The sequence below is a fragment of the Fringilla coelebs genome (genome assembly GCF_963513975.1).
Source record: "Fringilla coelebs genome assembly, chromosome: 28".
Lineage (NCBI taxonomy): Eukaryota > Metazoa > Chordata > Aves > Passeriformes > Fringillidae > Fringilla > Fringilla coelebs.
In genome coordinates this window covers 4,128,947-4,147,718 of record NC_140054.1, presented here as the reverse complement: position 1 = coordinate 4,147,718, position 18,772 = coordinate 4,128,947, and the positions used below count along the sequence as shown (strand labels likewise).

The 18,772-nt window shown below is 51.4% G+C and overlaps 2 protein-coding genes across 2 annotated transcripts in view; one reads left to right on the top strand and one right to left on the bottom strand.

Annotated features, from left to right (window-relative positions):
• The window catches only part of KIAA0319L (KIAA0319 like), a 30,631-nt gene extending 21,517 nt beyond the window's left edge, over nucleotides 1–9,114 (bottom strand). Inside the window, exons 1-3 of the mRNA XM_084222907.1 lie at nucleotides 8,813–9,114; nucleotides 7,589–7,755; nucleotides 3,080–3,732 (exon numbers count right to left, since the gene is read on the bottom strand). Coding sequence (XP_084079033.1) covers nucleotides 3,080–3,732; nucleotides 7,589–7,730 — 795 coding nt within the window. The 5' untranslated portion in view covers nucleotides 7,731–7,755; nucleotides 8,813–9,114. The remainder of the gene's footprint in view (nucleotides 1–3,079; nucleotides 3,733–7,588; nucleotides 7,756–8,812) is intronic.
• Nucleotides 9,115–9,259: 145 nt separating this feature from the next.
• NCDN (neurochondrin) lies at nucleotides 9,260–12,955 on the top strand. The gene is made up of 6 exons (XM_084222654.1): nucleotides 9,260–9,486; nucleotides 9,862–10,848; nucleotides 10,995–11,221; nucleotides 11,396–11,617; nucleotides 11,830–11,972; nucleotides 12,270–12,955. Exons 1-6 carry the CDS (start codon nucleotides 9,385–9,387, stop codon nucleotides 12,734–12,736), a joined length of 2,148 nt encoding a protein of 715 aa, XP_084078780.1. The 5' UTR covers nucleotides 9,260–9,384; the 3' UTR covers nucleotides 12,737–12,955.
• The last annotated feature ends 5,817 nt before the right edge of the window (nucleotides 12,956–18,772 follow it).

The following is an 18,772-nucleotide window of genomic DNA, read 5'->3' as shown; positions in this document are numbered from 1 at the left end:
AGTCAAAAATGCCTCTAATGCTTGCAAGCTGAGACATTTCTTATCTTTGCTCCATAACTCTGAATTCTTTAAAGCAAAGAACAGATTATTTCATTCTTGGGGATAAATGACAAGGAGACTAGAAGTTTGCCAGCTGTCCTATCTTATTAGCTTAGAAAATATAGAGGAGTGACACATTGGCCTGAGTCAACACAGGAGCCTCAGACAATTTTGATTCCACCCCTAAATGCCTTTGGCCTGAGACAAATAACCCAGTGTCCTTGTCTGAGAGTCCCATGTCTGGTAGAGGGACTAGAGCAGCCCTGCGCATCAGAATCCACACTGAGCCCAAGTTAATTGAGAGAAAAATACCTTTGTTCTAGAAATTACTTCTATTTTTTAATTTAAATAGGCCTGGTCTGAATTTACAAAATGGGCTCTTTTCAACTTAGATGGTTTCCTTGCTTTCTGCAGTAAGTGCCACATCTGTGAAGATTCTTAAGACACTAAAATGTAGGTAATGTCACAAACCATTACAGAGTTAGTGCTGGTGGTAAAGAGAGACATTTCCTTGTTACTTGTGGATGAAAAGCACCCAGCACTTGCAGGAAGAGTGACAGCAAGAGCCAAACAGTGGGCTTGATGTGAGGGCAGGAATGAGTTCTCTGGCTCTGTTGCAACACTCCTGCTCCAGCCTTTCCCAGTCTGTCTGCAGAGCTGCTGCAGTGCTGCAGCAACCCTGCTCATCAGCAGTGCTACAGTTAAATACTTCTCCTGACTGGCTATTAAATATGTGGCTATATTTTAAAATTGACAAGGAATTTTACAATGAGACAGAAAAAATCCTGGTGCCTGGAAAATGTCACTCACTTTAATGAAAAAGTACCAATCTCCCTTAGTTAAGGGCTGATGAGCAGGCTGCACTGTGGTTTATCCTGGTTCCACAGCATGGATACAGTAAAACCAGAAATTAATGCTCAGTGCACATTAGCAAATGCCATTGCAGATGGCTGTGGAGCCATCAGAACTGCAAGAGGAAAATTAAAACCCACAGAGGCAATGTTTTCCCAAAACTATCATTTTCCTCCTCTCTGAGCCTGCAAAAGCAAAGGAAAAGATTTACCTTCCATACATTCAATGCTCAGCAGCAGCAGAGGAGAAAAAGCACTTTGATTTCAAATGTCCTTTCCTACTTCAGGTGTTTGATGCTCTCAGGTATGAACAGCCAGTACTGTCCCCATCTTCCTTCCTAAAGAACAGCATGAAACCCCAGCCATGTGCTCCATGGATGGGGCCAAACGTAGCCCAGGAGAAATTCTATTGATTTCAGCATGGGTGTAACTTTATTTTGGTCCCAGCTTGGAATACCTCCCTCCTGGAAGGTCTGGCCATGTTCCAAGAACACAGCCCCCAGTGTTTTATCCTTGGCTCACATTAAACTGCTGGATTTGAAGTGCAAGGACAACTGCAGAGCTGGCTCTGCATTTTGCAGGTAAAGTTGGATGGTTCAATAATCCTGGAATTAGCCCAGGTGGATATTTTAATTCTTCCTTCTCTTAAAAAACTCCATCTTAAACCTCAAAAATACAAATGCCAGGAATTCCATCATGTCACTATATTTTTGTATAATGTTTTTATTTTATTAAGAGCCATGGACTTTCTTATTAGCAAAAATCATCAAGGAGAGTAAAAACCTCTCCCCAGCACACATCCAACAGTGCAGATTAATGACAATGGGAGCAATTCCTAAAGATGGAAAATGCTGCACGTTCAGCAACATTCAGAAGCTGATTAATCAGTGTAATTTAATATTTCCACCCAGTTTACTAGACACACGTTGGACAGTAATAGCAGGATAACCTGGAAAGCAAAACTGCAAAAAGAACAAGCAGGGAGATGTAAAAGCTGTTCCCCAAGAGCAAGAGAAGACATTTAAGAGGGCTGCAAAGACATCTCCTCACATGTATGACAGCTGAGAGAATGGGGTCACCATCTCAGCTCAACTCCTAGGAGGAGGAAAGAACAGGAAGGGTGGAAATGCTGCAGCATTGCAGGGGAGAAAGAAATCTGAGCTCAAGTCAGCCTGGAATGCTGGGGGGGTTCTGGGAAATCAAACATTTGTCGAGTTTTAGTGCCTGGTTTCACATGTCACCCAGGCTGCCCAGGAGCTCTCAGCAGTGTCCCTTGGCTGCTGGCCACATCCTGCTCCAGGGAGGTGGCTCAGGAAGTCACAGCCCTACCTGCAACCAGGATTTGAAAGTCAGTCATTTCCAGAACCAGAGGCACCGGTTTTGTACAAAGCCAAATCCCTGAAACATGGCAAAAGCTATTTCAGGAGCAGTTTAACAAAGTGGAATTATATTTCACATCAGGAGTGCACAAGCATTTTTGAGATAAGGCTCAAAAAATCATTTGCAGATGTAAAAACACAAACATCACTTAACAATTCAAATGTGCCAAATTCTCTGTAACATCATGATGTACTGGCTTAACACTGTATGTATTTGGAGTAGAGACTAAACTGATTTCATTCACCCAGTGCCAAGGTAAGCTTTGGAGGATTTGAGAAACTGGAGCACTCTTCAAAAAAGAGAACATTTGGAATTAAGATGCCAACTCAAGCAAGCAGATTGACATTGAAGTACACTGTGAGCTCTTTGCATGACTCTATAAAATAATGTATTTAACTGCCTCAATTCAGCATTTAAATGAAAACAGCTTTTTTATTGTGTGGATCTGAACAGGTACTTTTACAGGTCACAGTTTTCAACTCCCAGACAATTCCCACTGACATGTCACCTTTCCTTCTCTGGCAAGCATACTGTGTGGTTATACAGAGGATAATCATTACCACAGACTCCATCCTGCCTCACTTTCCAGCTTCAACACAGTTTATCCCAGCTAAGAAAAGGGAAGCAAAAAAACCTACCCCAAAACCCAAACAAAACCCCAAACCACTGGCCATGCCTTGTTGATAGGAGGCTAAAAACTGGTAACCTGAAAACGTATCCCATCCCAGGGCAGTTCCAAGTCAAAAATCAACCTAAAGTCAGACTGAGGAGGGACACAACTGTCCCAGACAGCCCCACCCATCACTTACCTGGGGCAAGTCACCGTCAGCATCCTGTGACCTGTTCACATTATTGCTCTTAGGAGGGAGTGGGCTTCTGGGGTTCAGTTCTCTTGGATTCTGTCCATTTTTCAGCAAGTCTTGCTTTTGTTTTTCCTTCTCAGGAGCAGCTCTGTCTGCCACTAAGTGCCTCAGGACCTGATTCTTCGAGTGTTCTGTTTCACTTCCACTGTTTCTGGAGTTCTCTGCCAGATCCCTTCTCAGGAGCTGCACCCTGTTACCTGCCAACCTCCACTTCTGCAATGATCTCCGCAGTCTTTTCTTCCTCTGGACAGGGATGTCCCAGTCCAACCACTTGTGACTCCAAGTCTTCCCATCATTTTCCATATGGAAGTTTAACAAGTGCTCTGTGCTTTTTGATTTCTTTAAAAACACCAAAACAGAATCTGAAAAGCCAGTCTTGTTGGCCTGACATGTGCCAGGCATGGTGCAGTTCACCTGGATGCACATATTTTCCAAGAACCAAAAGGCATCACAGGTGGAGCGCTGGCAGCAAGTGGTCTGACAGGAGCTCAGAGTATGGAACCCTTCCAGAAGCTGCAAATGGTGACCTGCCCACGATCTCAAACGGCCCCCAAGCAGGATCTTCCCCAGCTCACATTTAGATCCGTTCCAGTTTGCATCTGGGAAAGAAGAGGGAAGACAAACAGACAATTCTCAGTCCTTTAAAGCAGTGGATAATAGATCTCATCACCTGGGACACAGGAAAAACGCAGGAGAGAGAATACAGGAAAGTAAATCTGACTTCTCAGAATCTCTACCTGGCCTCACTATCCAGTACTCACACAAGATTTTAAGGAACAATCTGCTCCTCCTACCTACGCCACCACCACCCTTTCTAACAGGGATGGAGAAACAGAAGTGAAGACAGAAATGTTTGTTCCAGAGGAGCCCATAATGCTCACACTGAGCAGTTGGCCCAAGGCCACACAGCAAGTTCAGAGCCAGAAACCCAAAATTTTGGGGTCCAGCTGAACCCCAAAATCCCAAGCACAGTTCTTTAACCAGTTATGGTCTTGCCTCTCTGCCCATAGTCTGCCCAGAAGGAAAACACTGCAAACACTGACACTGGCTTGGTGCACAGTACAGAGGCATTTTTAACTCTTCCATGCTGATATTTGACATCAGTTGCTTAGTCTGAATGAATCTGCTCCACCTGGGGAGTTGTTAACAGTTTCTAGAAAAGGGTTCTGCAAGGCAAAGCCTTGCCACCCACCCTGCCATAGTGTTTTTCATTAAAAACCCTCAAACATTTGACATCATTTCAGTTAAGAGACAAGTCACTTCTAGTCTCAGCTCTGCAGTAAAGCAACAACTGCTTTGCATATGGATTCTTTTTTTTCTTAGCATGAAAATTTTGAGTGCTTGCAGGGATCAATGGATTAAAGGCTTCCAAAATTCAGAGCTCTGCAGATTAAGGACTCCCTAAAAATAGCCTAATGACCTATGGGACTGTTACACTGTGCTGTGTTCAGCATCCAAGCAATAATAGGTCATTGGAAGATTACAAACAGTGTTGCTGGACTGGGAGTTGTGCAGCTGGAGAATATGCTCCAGATCTGGCTCCCTTCCTGTCAAAAATTGAGTTCTTGAACACAACACAAATGGGAAACATTTTTCTCCATTAAAATAAAGTCTGAATTTAAATTACAATATCCTGATTGAGAATGAACTCGAGTTTAGTGACTAAGTCATGGGGGACAGAGCTCCCTGTGGGTGTCTGAACCCACCACTGTGCAGAAGGGGGAGAAGCTCCTTACTTGAGCACTGGAATGTGTAAAAGAAACTCTGCAAATGTTCAACAGCAAGAGAAGTTGACATCAGGATCTTTAAAAACCTCAGCACCCTTGTCACACCTCATCAACACAAAGCACTTCCTTGGAGAGAGAGCAGACAGGGAATCTGTGTGCCCAGGGCAACTGGCAGCCTCATCACACCTGCAATGCCAGGACTGCCAGTCCCTGGCACCACTGTCACAGTCACAGGCAGGGACAAGCTCCTGGCACCAACCTGAGGGGGCTGGAATTAGAGCAAAATATGGAACGTGTGTACACACCAAATCCATGTGTATGCACACACACCCTCTCCAGACTTGGAGAAACAATAACAAATTGAAGAATTACACCATCCCTGTGAATTTCATCAGGATCTCATCCACTCAGATTTACGTTTTGCCTGTAAAATTCCCTTTCTGTTAAAGGTGAATCACTGTTGCTAATTTATCCCGTGCATGAGGGAAATGTGCTGCTTCCCACATTCCTAAAATCCTTCCTCCTCCTCCATCACTGCTCATCCATCTCTCCTCATGTGTCACGCCTGGCTCACACATACCACTCAAATTAAGGCTTGATATGGAAGCAGTGAAATTCAGCAGCAGTTTCTAGTACCAAGCTTGGAACTGGGGCACACACAGAAGGGGGCACATTTAAAAGTAAAATGTTCCCAGGGAAGATATCCCTTGTGACAAATCACTACATAACACATGTACCATATTTATTCATCTCAAATGTACAGCCTGGACCCCCAGAAACATCTCAGCATGTCAGAGCCATGACTTAGCCTGGATGACACAACACTGCCATGCTGAGAACATTCTGCTTCTCTTTTAACACACTGCTAAAACAAGATTTGAATAATATTTTGGCTACATTTCATTTCCAGAGCTCTGTTAATGGCCACTTGGGACATATTTATTCGAAATTAGCCAGTATGTTCTTCTGAATTGCTGTACATGGACAGCTTAAAACTCAGACAACTCTCAGGAATGACAGAAGTGAACAGGCAACTCCCAGCATGCCAAATGTGAATTTTCCACAGAGACATACTGATTTTCACTTCGCATTTTCAAATTCCATGGCCTTTGGTGGGCATCAAACATTCAGACAACTTTACACGCCCTGGGAGAAAACAAAATCTACACTTGCACTCATCAGTGGAAAGCAGGAACATTCCTGAGGATGAGTTCCCTCCTAAGCTCAGCACCACACAAGTCACAAGACACCTGCCCAGTGGGTGTGCTTAGTCACTTTTCCATACTGTTTTTGTCACATCAGTGGAGAAAACTGCTCTTCCCTGGAGCTCAGGAGTTCCTGTCCCAGGCAAGCAGCTCACAGCTTTGCTGAGCAGCAGGGGAATGGAACACACAGGAACAGCTTCTATTAATAACTTTAGGTTTACAGACTTGCCCAGGCAGTTAATCCTGCCTGATAGCAGATTAATGATTAAAGACTTGACTCTATGGACTTTTTAAACCTGCCACACAGTCAGTCAGTCAGTTATGTCAACACAGTCCCCCTTGCGTAACTCCACATGACCACGCTCATTTCTAGGCAGCCATAACTCCTCCTCAGCTTCACAAACTCTGCTGCCTGAGTGACACAAACAAGCCCAAAATAACAAAAACTCTGCAATGGAAAAAATGTCCACATCAAAGTAACTATGCCCATATAATTATATTTATTTCTGCACACGCAAAAGCCTTAATTTGATGGACTCTTCACTCATTTAACAGTTGGACTTGATGATCTCAGACTTGCACTGTTCCAATCTTAACATTTCTGTGAGTCCTGGCTTTAACTCTTTTAAGCATAGCAGCCCTTAAACACACCAACACTGTCTAGAACACCCTCTAGGAGTCTCATAGGAGCTCTAACTCTGAACTTCCAAGAAATTACCAAAGCCAGGAAATGCAGGCAGGAAGCTCAGTTGACAAGGAAACCCTCATCATTGAAACACACAACCCTTACCAGGAATACAAACATGTTTTTCCAGGGTCTGAATTAGCTGATTAAGATCACACAGCTCATTAGCTTAATCAAATCTGCCACTGGGAACTGTCCAGGAAGGTCCAGTAGCACAACAGCGACGCTGCAGCTGCCTGGAGAACATGCCCACATAACTGGGAAACAAAGCAGACCAACCCCCTTCCCAAACCAAACATCACACAATCCATTAGAGGAAAACTTCCATCCAAGCCACTAACTTGGTTATTTACTTGAGCAGGAGGTTGGTTGCTCAAGTTTGAACAGGAAATAAAGAAAAAAACAAACATAACCATTGCCTGTAGGCAAATAAAGACTTCTGACACACTGCTCTTGGGAAGAGCATTAAACATCTTAGGGCTAAAAAACATTCCTGCCTTTCCAGGCTGCTTTCCTTAAATTAAATTATTTTTCAGATTATCACTTGTCCCTTTTGTCAAAAATTAAGGTCAGAAAAAGCTCTCTCTGAGATACAAGCTACAATTTTGAGAGCTCATTTAGTAACTGCTGAGGGTGGTGCTTTGTTTGGTTTGAAAAAAAACAACTGCTTTGGTTTCTCAGTTAAAAAAAAACAATTAAAAAGGAAACCAATAAGAAACCAACACTATAATGTCTACCAGTAAATAATTTCACTTTTCTCTCACAGTATTTCAAACAAATAAGAGGGATAAAGACTATAAAAATCCATACAGAGTCCCAGAGAGAACAGAAGAGTCACCTGCAGAGGAGCACGAGGCACACAGGCAAGTGCACAGGTAGAACAGCTGCAGAATTCCCAGCTCCCTCACAGCTTTTCCCAGGCAGTATTGGGACAGGAACCGGGTGCTGATGCTGGGCTTGGCTTCCAACCTCTTCTCCATGGCCTTTGTGGGCAGCAGCAGGGTTCTAGAAACACGCAGGGTATGAAACACAAAACATCCTGTGGCAATTGAAATGTTCCTGCACAGATCCAGCGAGAGTGCAAAGCGAACAGAGCATTTGTGGAGGAAAAGGAATGTCTTATCAGCTGCGATTAGTCCAGCTGTTGCTAAGGAACTATCAATGTCTGATACCAAAATGAAATCTGTAGTGGCACAGCTCTCAGTGTTGAGTGCAGAGAGCCTTTCCCTTGTGGTTTTCTCCTCCAGACCCCATTTTTCATCTGATATCACAATAGCTGTCCACTGGTCTCCAAACAGGCATTTAGGACATTTCAATTTCAAATATGCCTGAGGATTGGACACCCAGCAGCAGCACGAGGATAACACAGGGAGGGACAAGCCCTGCACATCTGCCCGGCGATGTCACCACAGGCACATCCGTGCTGGCTGGTGCCAGCCAGAAACAGGGAAACGAGAGCACAGCAACGCTGGGAAACTGGGAGCTAACACCCTGGTTTGCTTCTTGTTTTGTCCCACAGGGCAGAGACCACCAAACTTCTCTGCCTTTCTAATGCCAAAGGCTATTTAATAGGCTTACATGCTAATTGAATGCAAATTATCGCTAGGCGATACAGTAGGAGAACATTAATTATTTCACAGGTAACAAATAGTATCTATTTTAAGGAGCAATGAAAGCATCATTAGGCACTAAACAGCATTAAATAGGCCAGTTCTGAAGAATCCAAAGGGAATGCTGAGACAGGGGATGCTGTGACAGGGAATGCTGTGACAGGGAATGCTGTGACAGCCGGATCCACCAGCGCTCCGCAAGCACTCAGAGCTTCTCACACCTCGAAGAAGACTCAACCGTCCGCAGCAGAGCAGAAACAGACACGGGAGGGAAACTTCACGGGGGAGGATGCAAACACGCGCCCGCTCGGCCAACAGGTCCTTGAGGAAACTTTCCGCCGCCGCAGCCCCCGGTGCCCGCCCCTGCCCGGCCGGAGCCCAGCACGGAGCCCCCGGGCCGGGCCCGGGCCCCGCGGGAGGCGGCAGCGCTCCGTCCGCCGGCGCGTACGTACCAAGGGCGCATGGCGAGGCTCGGTAGCTCCTCAGCGGCTCCTCGGCGAGCTCAGGCGGGCACCGGGCGCCGGGCACGGCCGGGGCTCCAGCGCGGCGGGCCCGGGGGCACCGCGGCCTCCTGCCCCGCGGCCATGGCGGCGCACGCTCACCCGGAAGCTGAACCGCCGCCTCCCGGCACCAGGGCTGGGTCCGGCCGTGCGGGCAGTGCCAGGGCTGCGGAGCCGCGGATCCCCGCCGCTCTCCCCCGCCGCTCCCGGTCGCACCGGGCGGGGCGGGCGCGGAGGCCGCGCAGCCACAGGTGATTTGCCCACAGTTCCGCGCGGAGGCGGCGGCTTCGGGCACCGCCCAACAAGGCGGCACGCGGTTGGCCGGCGGCGCGGAGGCGGCGCGCGGATTGGCTGGAGGGGGAGGCGGGGTCAGCGGGGCCCGTGAGGGAAGGAGCGGAAACCGTGAGGGAAGGGGCCGAAGCCGCGAGGGACAGGGCCGAGGGAAGGGACCGGAGCCGCGAGGGACAGGGCCGAGGGAAGTCTGCCCGTGTCCCCCTCTAGTCCTTCAGCCGCGCTTCCCGGCCATGGCCTCGGACTCCGGGGACAGGCTCGCCACGCTGAAGCGTTGCCTCAGTGTGCTCAGAGACTCGAGGAACGACAGCGAGCAGTTCGCAGCGCTGCTCCTGGTAAGGAACCGTGGGATCGGCTCAGGAGAGGGTAAAGGGGAGGCCATACACCCTGCTGGACGCGGGACTGCCTGGGGGATGCTGGGGGATGGGTTTTAGTGCCTCTGAGCAGAGCTGCTTCAGGGCTTTGGGGTTCCCTTCAGCAAAGCAGTTGAGCCTGGCCTTGACCTGGGTGTGTGGAGAGTCAGTCGGTGCTGCCACACTCTTGAAACACTGTGGTAAATGTCTGGATTAGCACTGGACCAAGTGCCACCTCGGTGCTTACTTCCCTGCACTAAATAAAGTTGTTTTGGTCTCTGATTTGCAGCAGTTCCATCCTGTACATATACCAAATCCTTTTGCTATGCTTGTGCTCACTCCTGTTTTACCTCGTAGGTGACCAAAGCAGTCAGAGCCGGAGATGTGGATGCCAAGACCCGCCGCCAGATCTTCGACGCGATCGGTTTCACATTCCCGACCCGCCTGCTGATCTCCCAGCAGCCCCCAGCCGACTGCCCCCCGCACACCTTCCGTGCCCTCGGCCTCACCCTGCTGGCCTGTTTCTGCACCGACCCAGAGCTAGCTGGGCACTCCCAGATCCTGAACAAAATCCCGACCTTCAATGATGTCCTGCTGTCCCCCTGCGACCCAGACTGTACATCCATGGTTGATGACGTGTACCAATGCCTCAGTGCTGTCCTGGCCACGGCCAGGGGCCCCAGGGAGTTGGTGACCAAAGGGACAGTGTCTGCCCTGTGCCAGGCCTACCTGAATGGTGGTCACGGCTCTGAGCGTGCCCTCACATTGCTTATGGGGCTGTTGGCCGTAGCAGAGGCCAGGTGCTGGCAGAGAGATGCTCCACAGCTCCTGGCTGTGCTCAGCAAGCTCTCCAGTGACTTCCTCAAGGCTGAAGACATGACCAAATTTGAGCTGTGTGAGGTTCTGCCTCACTTCATCCCCCTGTCACCTCCTCTCACAGAGAACTCGCAGGGCTCCGAGTGCCTGTGCAGACTTTACAAAGGGCTGGCTGATGTTTTGGGCAGCAAACTCAGCCAGTCACAGCGGGACCCCGCTCTGAAACTTGCAGCCAGCCTCGTGCAGGCCTGTGGGGCTGAGTGGATCCCAGCAGGGAGTGCTGGCAGCAAATTCCTGGCCCTGCTGGTGAACTTGGCTTGCGTGGAGGTCCGCCTGACCCTGGAGGAGCCAGATCCCCTGGAGGTGGAGGGGAAGAAAGAAGTGGTGACAGCCTGCTATGTCCTTATGGAGATGGGGATCCAGGAGTGCCTGAGGGAAGAGAACCCTCTGCTAGAAAATGTGCAGAAAATGCAGCTTATGAGGATTATGGAGGAGGCATTTGGAGCTGTAATATTCTACTTGAGACAGGTAAGGCTGGGCTTTTAAAGAAGAGCAGGTTGTGGGGGTGTCTCTGTGTGGAACAAACTCCCCCTCTTGTCCCACTGTGATTTCCAGACCTGTGGTAGCTGATGTACAGTGACAATAATGTGTCACTTTGTTTTTTCTTCATGCAGGTTAAACAGGAGGAGCTGCAAGATCCTTTCATCTTCGCCTCTGTTCGAGTCCTTGGAGCTTGGATGGCTGAAGAGACATCCTCCCTCAAGCAGGAAATCTGTGAGCTCTTGCCTTTCCTTGTTGATTATGCCAGGAAACTTTTCAAGGAGGGCAGCCCAGCTGTGAGTCTTCCCCAGGCAGAGCTGGTCAGCACCGAGGGCTCTGCCTTACCCCGGGATGCTCTGAGGTGAGCATTTTAAGCACATATTTGTTGCATTTTAGCACAAACCTGCTCAAATATTTTTTCTATTTTCATTCTCCCTGCAGTGCCACTTCCATGGGGTTTTCTCCCCCGAGATGGATGTAAATGCAGGGCTCAGACCCATTCTACCTCATGCTCCCAGTTTCTTTCCCCTTCCAGATTTCTGCTGCCTGGCTTTTGCCATTTGACAGCAGAGGACAAACCCCGGGACATCCTCATTGCCGAAGGGGCCCCAGCACTGCTGTGTGAGTACTTCCTGCAGCAGTGGGAGGTTCTGACCTCTGAGTCCACGGCCCCAGCGCCTCTGAGCACTGAAATGAGTCTCCAGACCATGTGTGGGATTTTCCTTAACCTGGTTGTGACTGCTCCAGACCTGGTCAGGTAACAGCTGTGGGAGCTGGCTCTGAGGTTGGGAAGAAAGGGTGCCTTGTGTATCAAACTTGAGGATCTGTTAAGCTGCCATGCTGAACAGGGATGTTCCCTTTTCAACCCCAGATTCATTATATTTTTGGTGCTGTGTTTAACCTTGACATTCTCAGGTGCTTCTGGCTCTGCTCAGTAAATGTGTCAAAAAGGGTTTATTTTCTCTCTAGGCGTGACAAAACCTTTTCCTCCTTGATGGATGTGTTGCTGAAGTCTCTTCCACTTCTGCTGCCCCAGAAGCATCACCTGGTTCTGGCAGCAAACGTTGCCACTCTGGGCCTGATGATGGCCAGGATCCTCGCAGGATCAGCAGGTAAAGGAAGTTCCCATTGGCAAAGCCCACGTTGTGCTGCATGGGCAGAGACCAGGAGCTGGGTAGTTGGGCTGGAGAAACTAAATAGAAGGGAAACTGGTCCAGTTTGTCATTGGAAAAGTGATCAACCAAAAATGTTCAGGAGCAAGGAATACATGAAACAATCAGCAGGCTGATGTGCTGGGGTAAAGAGATTTCTAGGGCAGGAAGATATTCTGCTCCACACAGCCCCACCACAGGGCCCTTCTCTGACAGAGCAAACTCTGTGTTGTAACATTCATTTCCTTTTATTTCCAGCCCTTCAGGGAACGCAGTCTGCCAAGGAGTTTTTTGGAGCTGCCATTCGCTTCCTCTCGCAGGCGCACACGGCGCAGGCAGACCCCAGCAGCGACGGGCTGGCCCTGGCCGTGTCCCCCTCCTACGCCAGCGCCTGGGACGACATCCGGGAGCTCTGGTTCCTGGGGATGCAGGCCTGGGCCGGCTGCGTGCCGCTGCTCCCCTGGCTGCCCCACGCCGCTCTCCGGGCGCGCTGCCTGCAGGGACTGGCACAGCTGCTGTCCCGCGTCGCTCCAGCCTCTGTGGATTGTGAGCTGGTCACTGCATTCCAGGCTGTGCTGGTGGAGCTGGCCAGAGCCAGCCAGCAGTGCAGGGATGTGATCCTGTCCCACCACGGCACGGAGTGGGCCAATCTGTATGGAATGGCAGCTCTGGAACAGTGTCTGGCTGAACAGGGAGGAGCCAGCAGCTCTCTAGGTGGAAAATGAAGCCAGACACCTGCACGAGGTCTGTTCAGCACTTCTGCCGTGCTCTTTGCTCCCAGATGGGCACAAAAAAAACATTTTAATGACCAAACTTTACAAAACTGGAGTGATGCAGCAGCACCCAGCATGATCAGCACTGTCCGCATCGGTGTGCAGAGCTATGCTGCCTCAGAACATTTCACCCTGCCCTTGCTTGACCTGTTGTGAAGATTTCTCTGTAAAAACAGCCTGTTTTGATATTAAAGACATTTTGTCAGTTTGGTTTTTAAACTCCTCAGTGCTGGGATTTCTTTCTCCCCAAGGCCCTGACAGGATACTTGCTTCTCCCATTAATATGGTCACAGTAAGCCCTGCAGATTTTCACTTTACCTTCTCTGAGTCCTGCACATATTATTAACTACACATAGAATCCTGAAAAATACAGGAATGGGAAAAGCTTTATTATTTATTGATAGCACTGGGAATAACTCCTTGTGACGTGATGCTGTGCAGCCAGATGATCTCCCAGTTCATATCCTCTACTGGTATCATCATTCCAAGTTCATACCTAGAAAACCTTCCCAGCACCACTTGCTTTGCCTGTTTTGCCCCATCAAACACCTGCACAAAGTACATCCATGGGATTTTCTATTTGCTCCCTCTCACTGCCAGGATGGAATGTACAGGGAGAGATTTCCACTCTTGCAAGGTGAAGGATTCAGTCTGCCTCTGCTCCATTTAGGGTGTGGAGACCAAAATGAGTGAACTCCCCCTTGCTGATTCCCTGCAGACCAAAGAACGTCTTGCTTTACAGAAGAGAAAGCCATATGTACCGTGGAGTAGCAGCGGCTTTCCAGCTTGGCCTTGCAGTTCTGGGGTACCGCGTTGTCCCGAGGGCATTTCCCAGAAGGAGCGGCTGCGCAGGGTGGCTGCTGAGGCTGATCCGAGCGGCGCTCCCTGCTCCCGCTTTTCCACCAGGTGTCAGCCGAGGAGTTCTCTGGGAGCTGCTGTCTCGCCAGGACCGGCTCTGCTGCCAGCCCGAGGCGTTGATCAGAACTCATTGGAGGGGGCTGTGGAATCGTCTGATCAAGGGAAAATCAAGCACGAAGCTGCCTCAAAAGGAGAGCTGGCTCTGGGTGTATTCCTGCTTTATACTGTGGTTTTGGCTCGCTGCTTTATTAGAGCGAGTGCCTTACACAACTGGAGATGAGGCTGCTGCTCAGGGAAAGTATCTTCAGATCTTTTCAGCTCAGCCCTGGGCAGCCAGTGCAAGTTGGAACAAAGGCAGGTGCTGCCAGCAGAGCGGTGTGAGCCAAACCAGCAAATGAGCCTCCTGGCCTTGGAAAAGAGCAGAACTTTGTGGAGCTGGGCTGGGAGAGGCTCCTCAGCCTGCCGGGAGCACATCCCTGCACCGCAGGGACACAGCAGCAGGAAAAGCTAGGAATACAATGCAGTGTCAGAAAAAACACCCAAGCCCTCAAAGCCTTCAAGTGTTCCCAGTCCTGTACGCTCTCTTGCCTCTGGTCAGGGGTGCAGGCTTCCCATTAATGACAGCCACTAATTAGTGCTAATGAGAGATATGACCTGTATCACCAGGAGGATGTTCTGCTATCCCAGTGCAGTGCTGGGCTTGCTGTGGGCAGCTGGTTTGGCCATGGTTCATTCCCGTGGGCAATGTTTGGAGCTTCAACACCTGACCAGAGATCCAGCCTGTGCCCACAGTTCCAAGACTAGCACAGTCCTAACCCAGAGGCCTTTGGCTGCTGGTCTTTAATTTCCTGAGAGGCTACCTGGGCACAAACCAAGAGCCCAGTTTTATCCTTCCCCATCTTAGGGAGTAGGGTTTGGCCACCAGCAGGTGCCTGGAGAGGAGCATCTGCACCTCATTCTCACACTCTTTGGTGTAAAGTCCCCTCAGGTGTGAGCAGGACCATCTGTGCCCTGCCAGAGCTGGACCCTCCCTGAGTCCCTGATATGTTGTCATGTACTTGTGTCCTTGCATGAAACAAAACACGTTCCTCATGAGCCCCTCACAGCTCTGAGCTGGCAATGGAAGGGGTGAGACACCCACATGGCTCTGGGATGCTACCAGGCTGAATGCCAGTGGAGATGGCAGCTCCTTGAGCAGTATCATTGCTCTCTTGTCCCAGGGCACTTTCCAAACAGTCTTGGACAGTGCACCCCTAAAAAGACTGTTGTGCCTCCCCAGGACTGAGTGCTAACAACATGTGCACTGCATGTTCAGGAGGGGAGGGCACTGGAGCTGTTGGAAGCCTCCTGCCACGTGGGCATCTCCGCTGGCTCCATGTGTGCCAGTCCACAAGCCCCAGCACGCCCGGCTGGCTCAGCCCACGCGAGGGAGATGGTGCCCTGGCAGCCTGGCCAAGGCTTCAAAGGCTGCAGGATGTCCTCAGCCACCCCAATCTTTGCAAGCCCAACCACAGGTTCTGCCTCTGGCAGCTGGCATCCACGGGCACTGACGATCTGGTGCCAGAGAGGTGGATGTGGCATCATCTAACATCCTCTCTCTGCCAATGTTTGAGATCCCAGCACGGAGTGGGATTGCAGCCAGCAACACGCAAAGCAAACTGTGCTTTATCTCCCAGTGCATTTCCAACACCAGTACAAGCTCTCCAGGAGCAAGATGATTGTTCACTGTGCTCCAACGAGATGGACAAGGCCCCAGAGGAGCAGATCCACATTCTGTTTCTCTTTGACAACTTAAACATCAGAATGCCATTGCAAACCTGACCATGGTATACGTTATCTTACAGCATTTATTCATCTCACCCCAAAAGCACTGACAATAAAATTAAATATTTTATAAGGTTGTTATTTGGCTGCTGTGCTGCCAGAACCCAGTGCAGCCCCTTCCCTCTTGCCATGAGATGTAGCAGGGATGGTCAAAGTGGAGGCCTGAGTAGCAAGGGGGCTGCCACACTCCCTGCCCACCCCTCAGCAGGCTCCCTGATCTCCCCAAAGCCCTGCCTGGCTCTCCAGCCCCATAGGAAGGACATTCCTTCTGAGGAGGGGATGAGGGAATTAATAGGGGCAGCCTGTATTACCCTGAGGCGTTGATAGGAGCTGAGCTTCTGGTGAAGAACTGGTTCATCTTTGACTAGAGAAGAGCTCTGCTCACATACTTTAGTCTTGGTGCTCTCATCACCCTGTTCCACCAGGATGTTGTTGCTGACCCCCAGGAGCAGAGGTTGCTGCCTCAAGCCCCTTGCACGCTCATGACAGTGCTGGGGATCTCCTGGGAAGGAGCTCTGGGACCTTTGTTACAAAACCAGTTTTTCAGGGATTCTGGCTTGGATCCATGTGCAAGAAGTGGTCCCTGGGGTGGAGACCTTGCCCAGACTCACAGCAAATGCTCTCTGTAGCTGGGGAGTGAGGGGGCAGCTCTGGTGTTGAGGTCCTCAGCAGGACTGTCAGAAAACACAAAGAATGTTTGGCAGAGAAAAACACAAGCACAGCTGGATTTGTGGTTCTTAAACAGGGATGCTAAAGAACAGGTAGCAGGGAGCTGTGTTTGAGCCTCCTGTGCTCAGGTGACCCCAGCAATTGTCCTGGCCAGGTTGAACCAGTAACAAAACCAGGCAGCTGCTGGGAGAATGTGTTGACAACCCCCTGTGCCCTGCCTGGGACCCTAGGACAGCAAAAAGTGAAGAATTGTTCATCATCAGCACTGGTGGCTTAATGAGGGCCTCCTGTCCATGAGAGGCCCAGGAGTTTGGTTTGCCCTCATCATCAGACAGGTTCTGTACAGAGGGTCTGGGGCAGTGAAGGGCTCAGGCAGGTGTTGGACATCTTGCAACAACAATTCTGCTTCTTGCAGGGCTCTGAGGGTGCTGCTGGGTGGGACACCAGGGCTGGGAAGATGCTGACTGTGCTCTCAGAGAAGGTAAGAGGAGGTGCCAGGGCAGGGGAACTTCTGGGGGTTTCCTAAAGCCCAGAGTCTGTTGCAAGGTCCCTTTTCTCCTTCCTGAGCAATGCTGTGTTGTACTGGGGAGGGCAACACCCCCCCACACAGCCCTACAGCTCCAGGCTGGCCTGGCCCTGCCCCAGCCTGATGTGTTCCCACGACCCCAGTTCACCCAGCATGTTCTGTGAGGGGCAGTGGGACAGCTCTGCCTTTTGTTTTTCCTTCCCTTTGTCTGTCAGTGTTGCAGGTTTCCTCTGCTCTGTCTCATTTTTGGGTGGAAACACTGCTTCCCTCCAGGCTGCTGCCTGCTGTCCTGTGCAGGCTGACTCACAACCCTTCCTGCCTGGATTTTGCACAGTTTCACCTCTTTCAGATGAATAAAGACTCGAGATTATACGCACTAGACGAGCAAAGGACATTAAGAATGAACTGGAACATAACTGCAAAATATAGCATGTCCAATCCAATTTTTCCTAGCAAATGAAATGGATCTGGTGGAAAATAAATACAGAACTTCCAGGAGCAGCGTCCTTGAAGAGCATTTGAGGGGGATGAAGAGATTTGAATGGATCAACCCTCTATACCTCTTCATATCCCTCCTCCCACCCTTAAATGCCATCTTTAACTCAAATAAATTAGAATAAACGATCAGCCCATGCCTCCTAAAGACAGGTGGCAGGGTAATATTAAAAGAAATGAATAAAAATTCATTTAATGAGCATTGTTAATTAAACCTGGAAATCAAAGAGGTCTGAGTTGTGGGAATTCAGAGGAAAAATGAAAATGAAGGGAGCTGTAGCTCGGGGCGGGAAGAGTGGAATTAAATTAACTGCAGTGTGGGGCTGTGTGTGTTGATGTCGATCACACAGCGCGGCGTGCTACAGCTGGGGGTGAAGGGTTTGTGCTCTGCTCCGCGTAAAACACGCGCTGCCAATGGAACGTCCCGCCCAGCGACGGGCGGCCGGCACCCTGCGGGTGGCACGGTGAGACCGCGGGGACCCGCGGTGACACGCCACCCCACAGCCCGGCCACGGCGCCCGTGGGCCGCGGGGAGCTGTGACCGTGGTGTCCGGGAGCCGCGAGTGCGCGCCGGGTGTGAGCGGCCGAGCGTGTGCGTGCGCCCGTGGGGATGGGCATCGCCGCTCCGCCGTGGGACCGGCGTGGCCGTGATATCCGAGGGAGCGGGGGATGTCAGTGCCGCTGGCGAGGCCTTCCCGTCTGCCCGGCTCGTCCCGCTGGTGTCCGGTGCCCGGTGCCGCGCTAAAGGACCCGGTGTTGCGGTCCCGCCTCGTCCTGCCCCGGAGGGAGGGGTCAAACAGAGAGTGAGGGAGGGATGGGGAGGCGGAGGGAGGGACGGAGAGGCGGAGGGAGGGATGGAGGAGGAGGGCGGAGAGGCAGGCGTGCTGCCCGTCGGTGCTCCCCGTTTTCCCCTGGTTCTGTTGCACCCGGCTCCCGTCCTCCCGTCCATCGCTTCGGGCAGGGAGCCAGACCCGGAGCATCCCCAGACAATTCTTGCTGTCCCCAGTCCGGGATGCAGCTCCCCGCTCCCCGTCGGGGAGGAGCGTGAAGCGCCCCGGGAGGAGCCCGGAGCTCTCCCGGCAGGACCGGCCCGGGTCCCGCTCCCGCCGCACTCGCGGGAGGTCGCAGCTGCCGCCGGGGCCCTCGCAGCGCTCCCGGAGGGGCCCCGCACCCGGCTCGGGCTAATAAAGTCAAACCGTAGAGCATCGCCGCGGCCCCGCAGCCCGCCCGCACTCCTGGGCTCTCCCGACCCTCGGGGCTCGCTCGGTGCGGCTCGGGGCGCTCCCAGAAAGGATTCTCAGGCCCGGGGCAGGGGACCCGGGGTGGCACCGGGGGGAGGGTGTGCTGTACCGTGCGACAGGGGACCGGAGCCGCCCGACGGCGCGGGGGTAGCACTAGCCACGCTCCCAGGGGGCGGCGGGTGCCCCTCGCCCCCCGCCCCGGCCGCCTCCCGCTGCCGTCCCGCCGCGCCCGCTGTGTCGGGAGCCGTCGGGGCCTCGCGGGAGCGGGCGGCGCGTCCCCGTCCCCGCGCTCTGACGCGCGCTCCCGGGGCGGCGGGCGCGCCCCCGCCGCTATAACTGGCGTGCATGGAGTCGGGGCCGGCGCAGAGGAGCGGG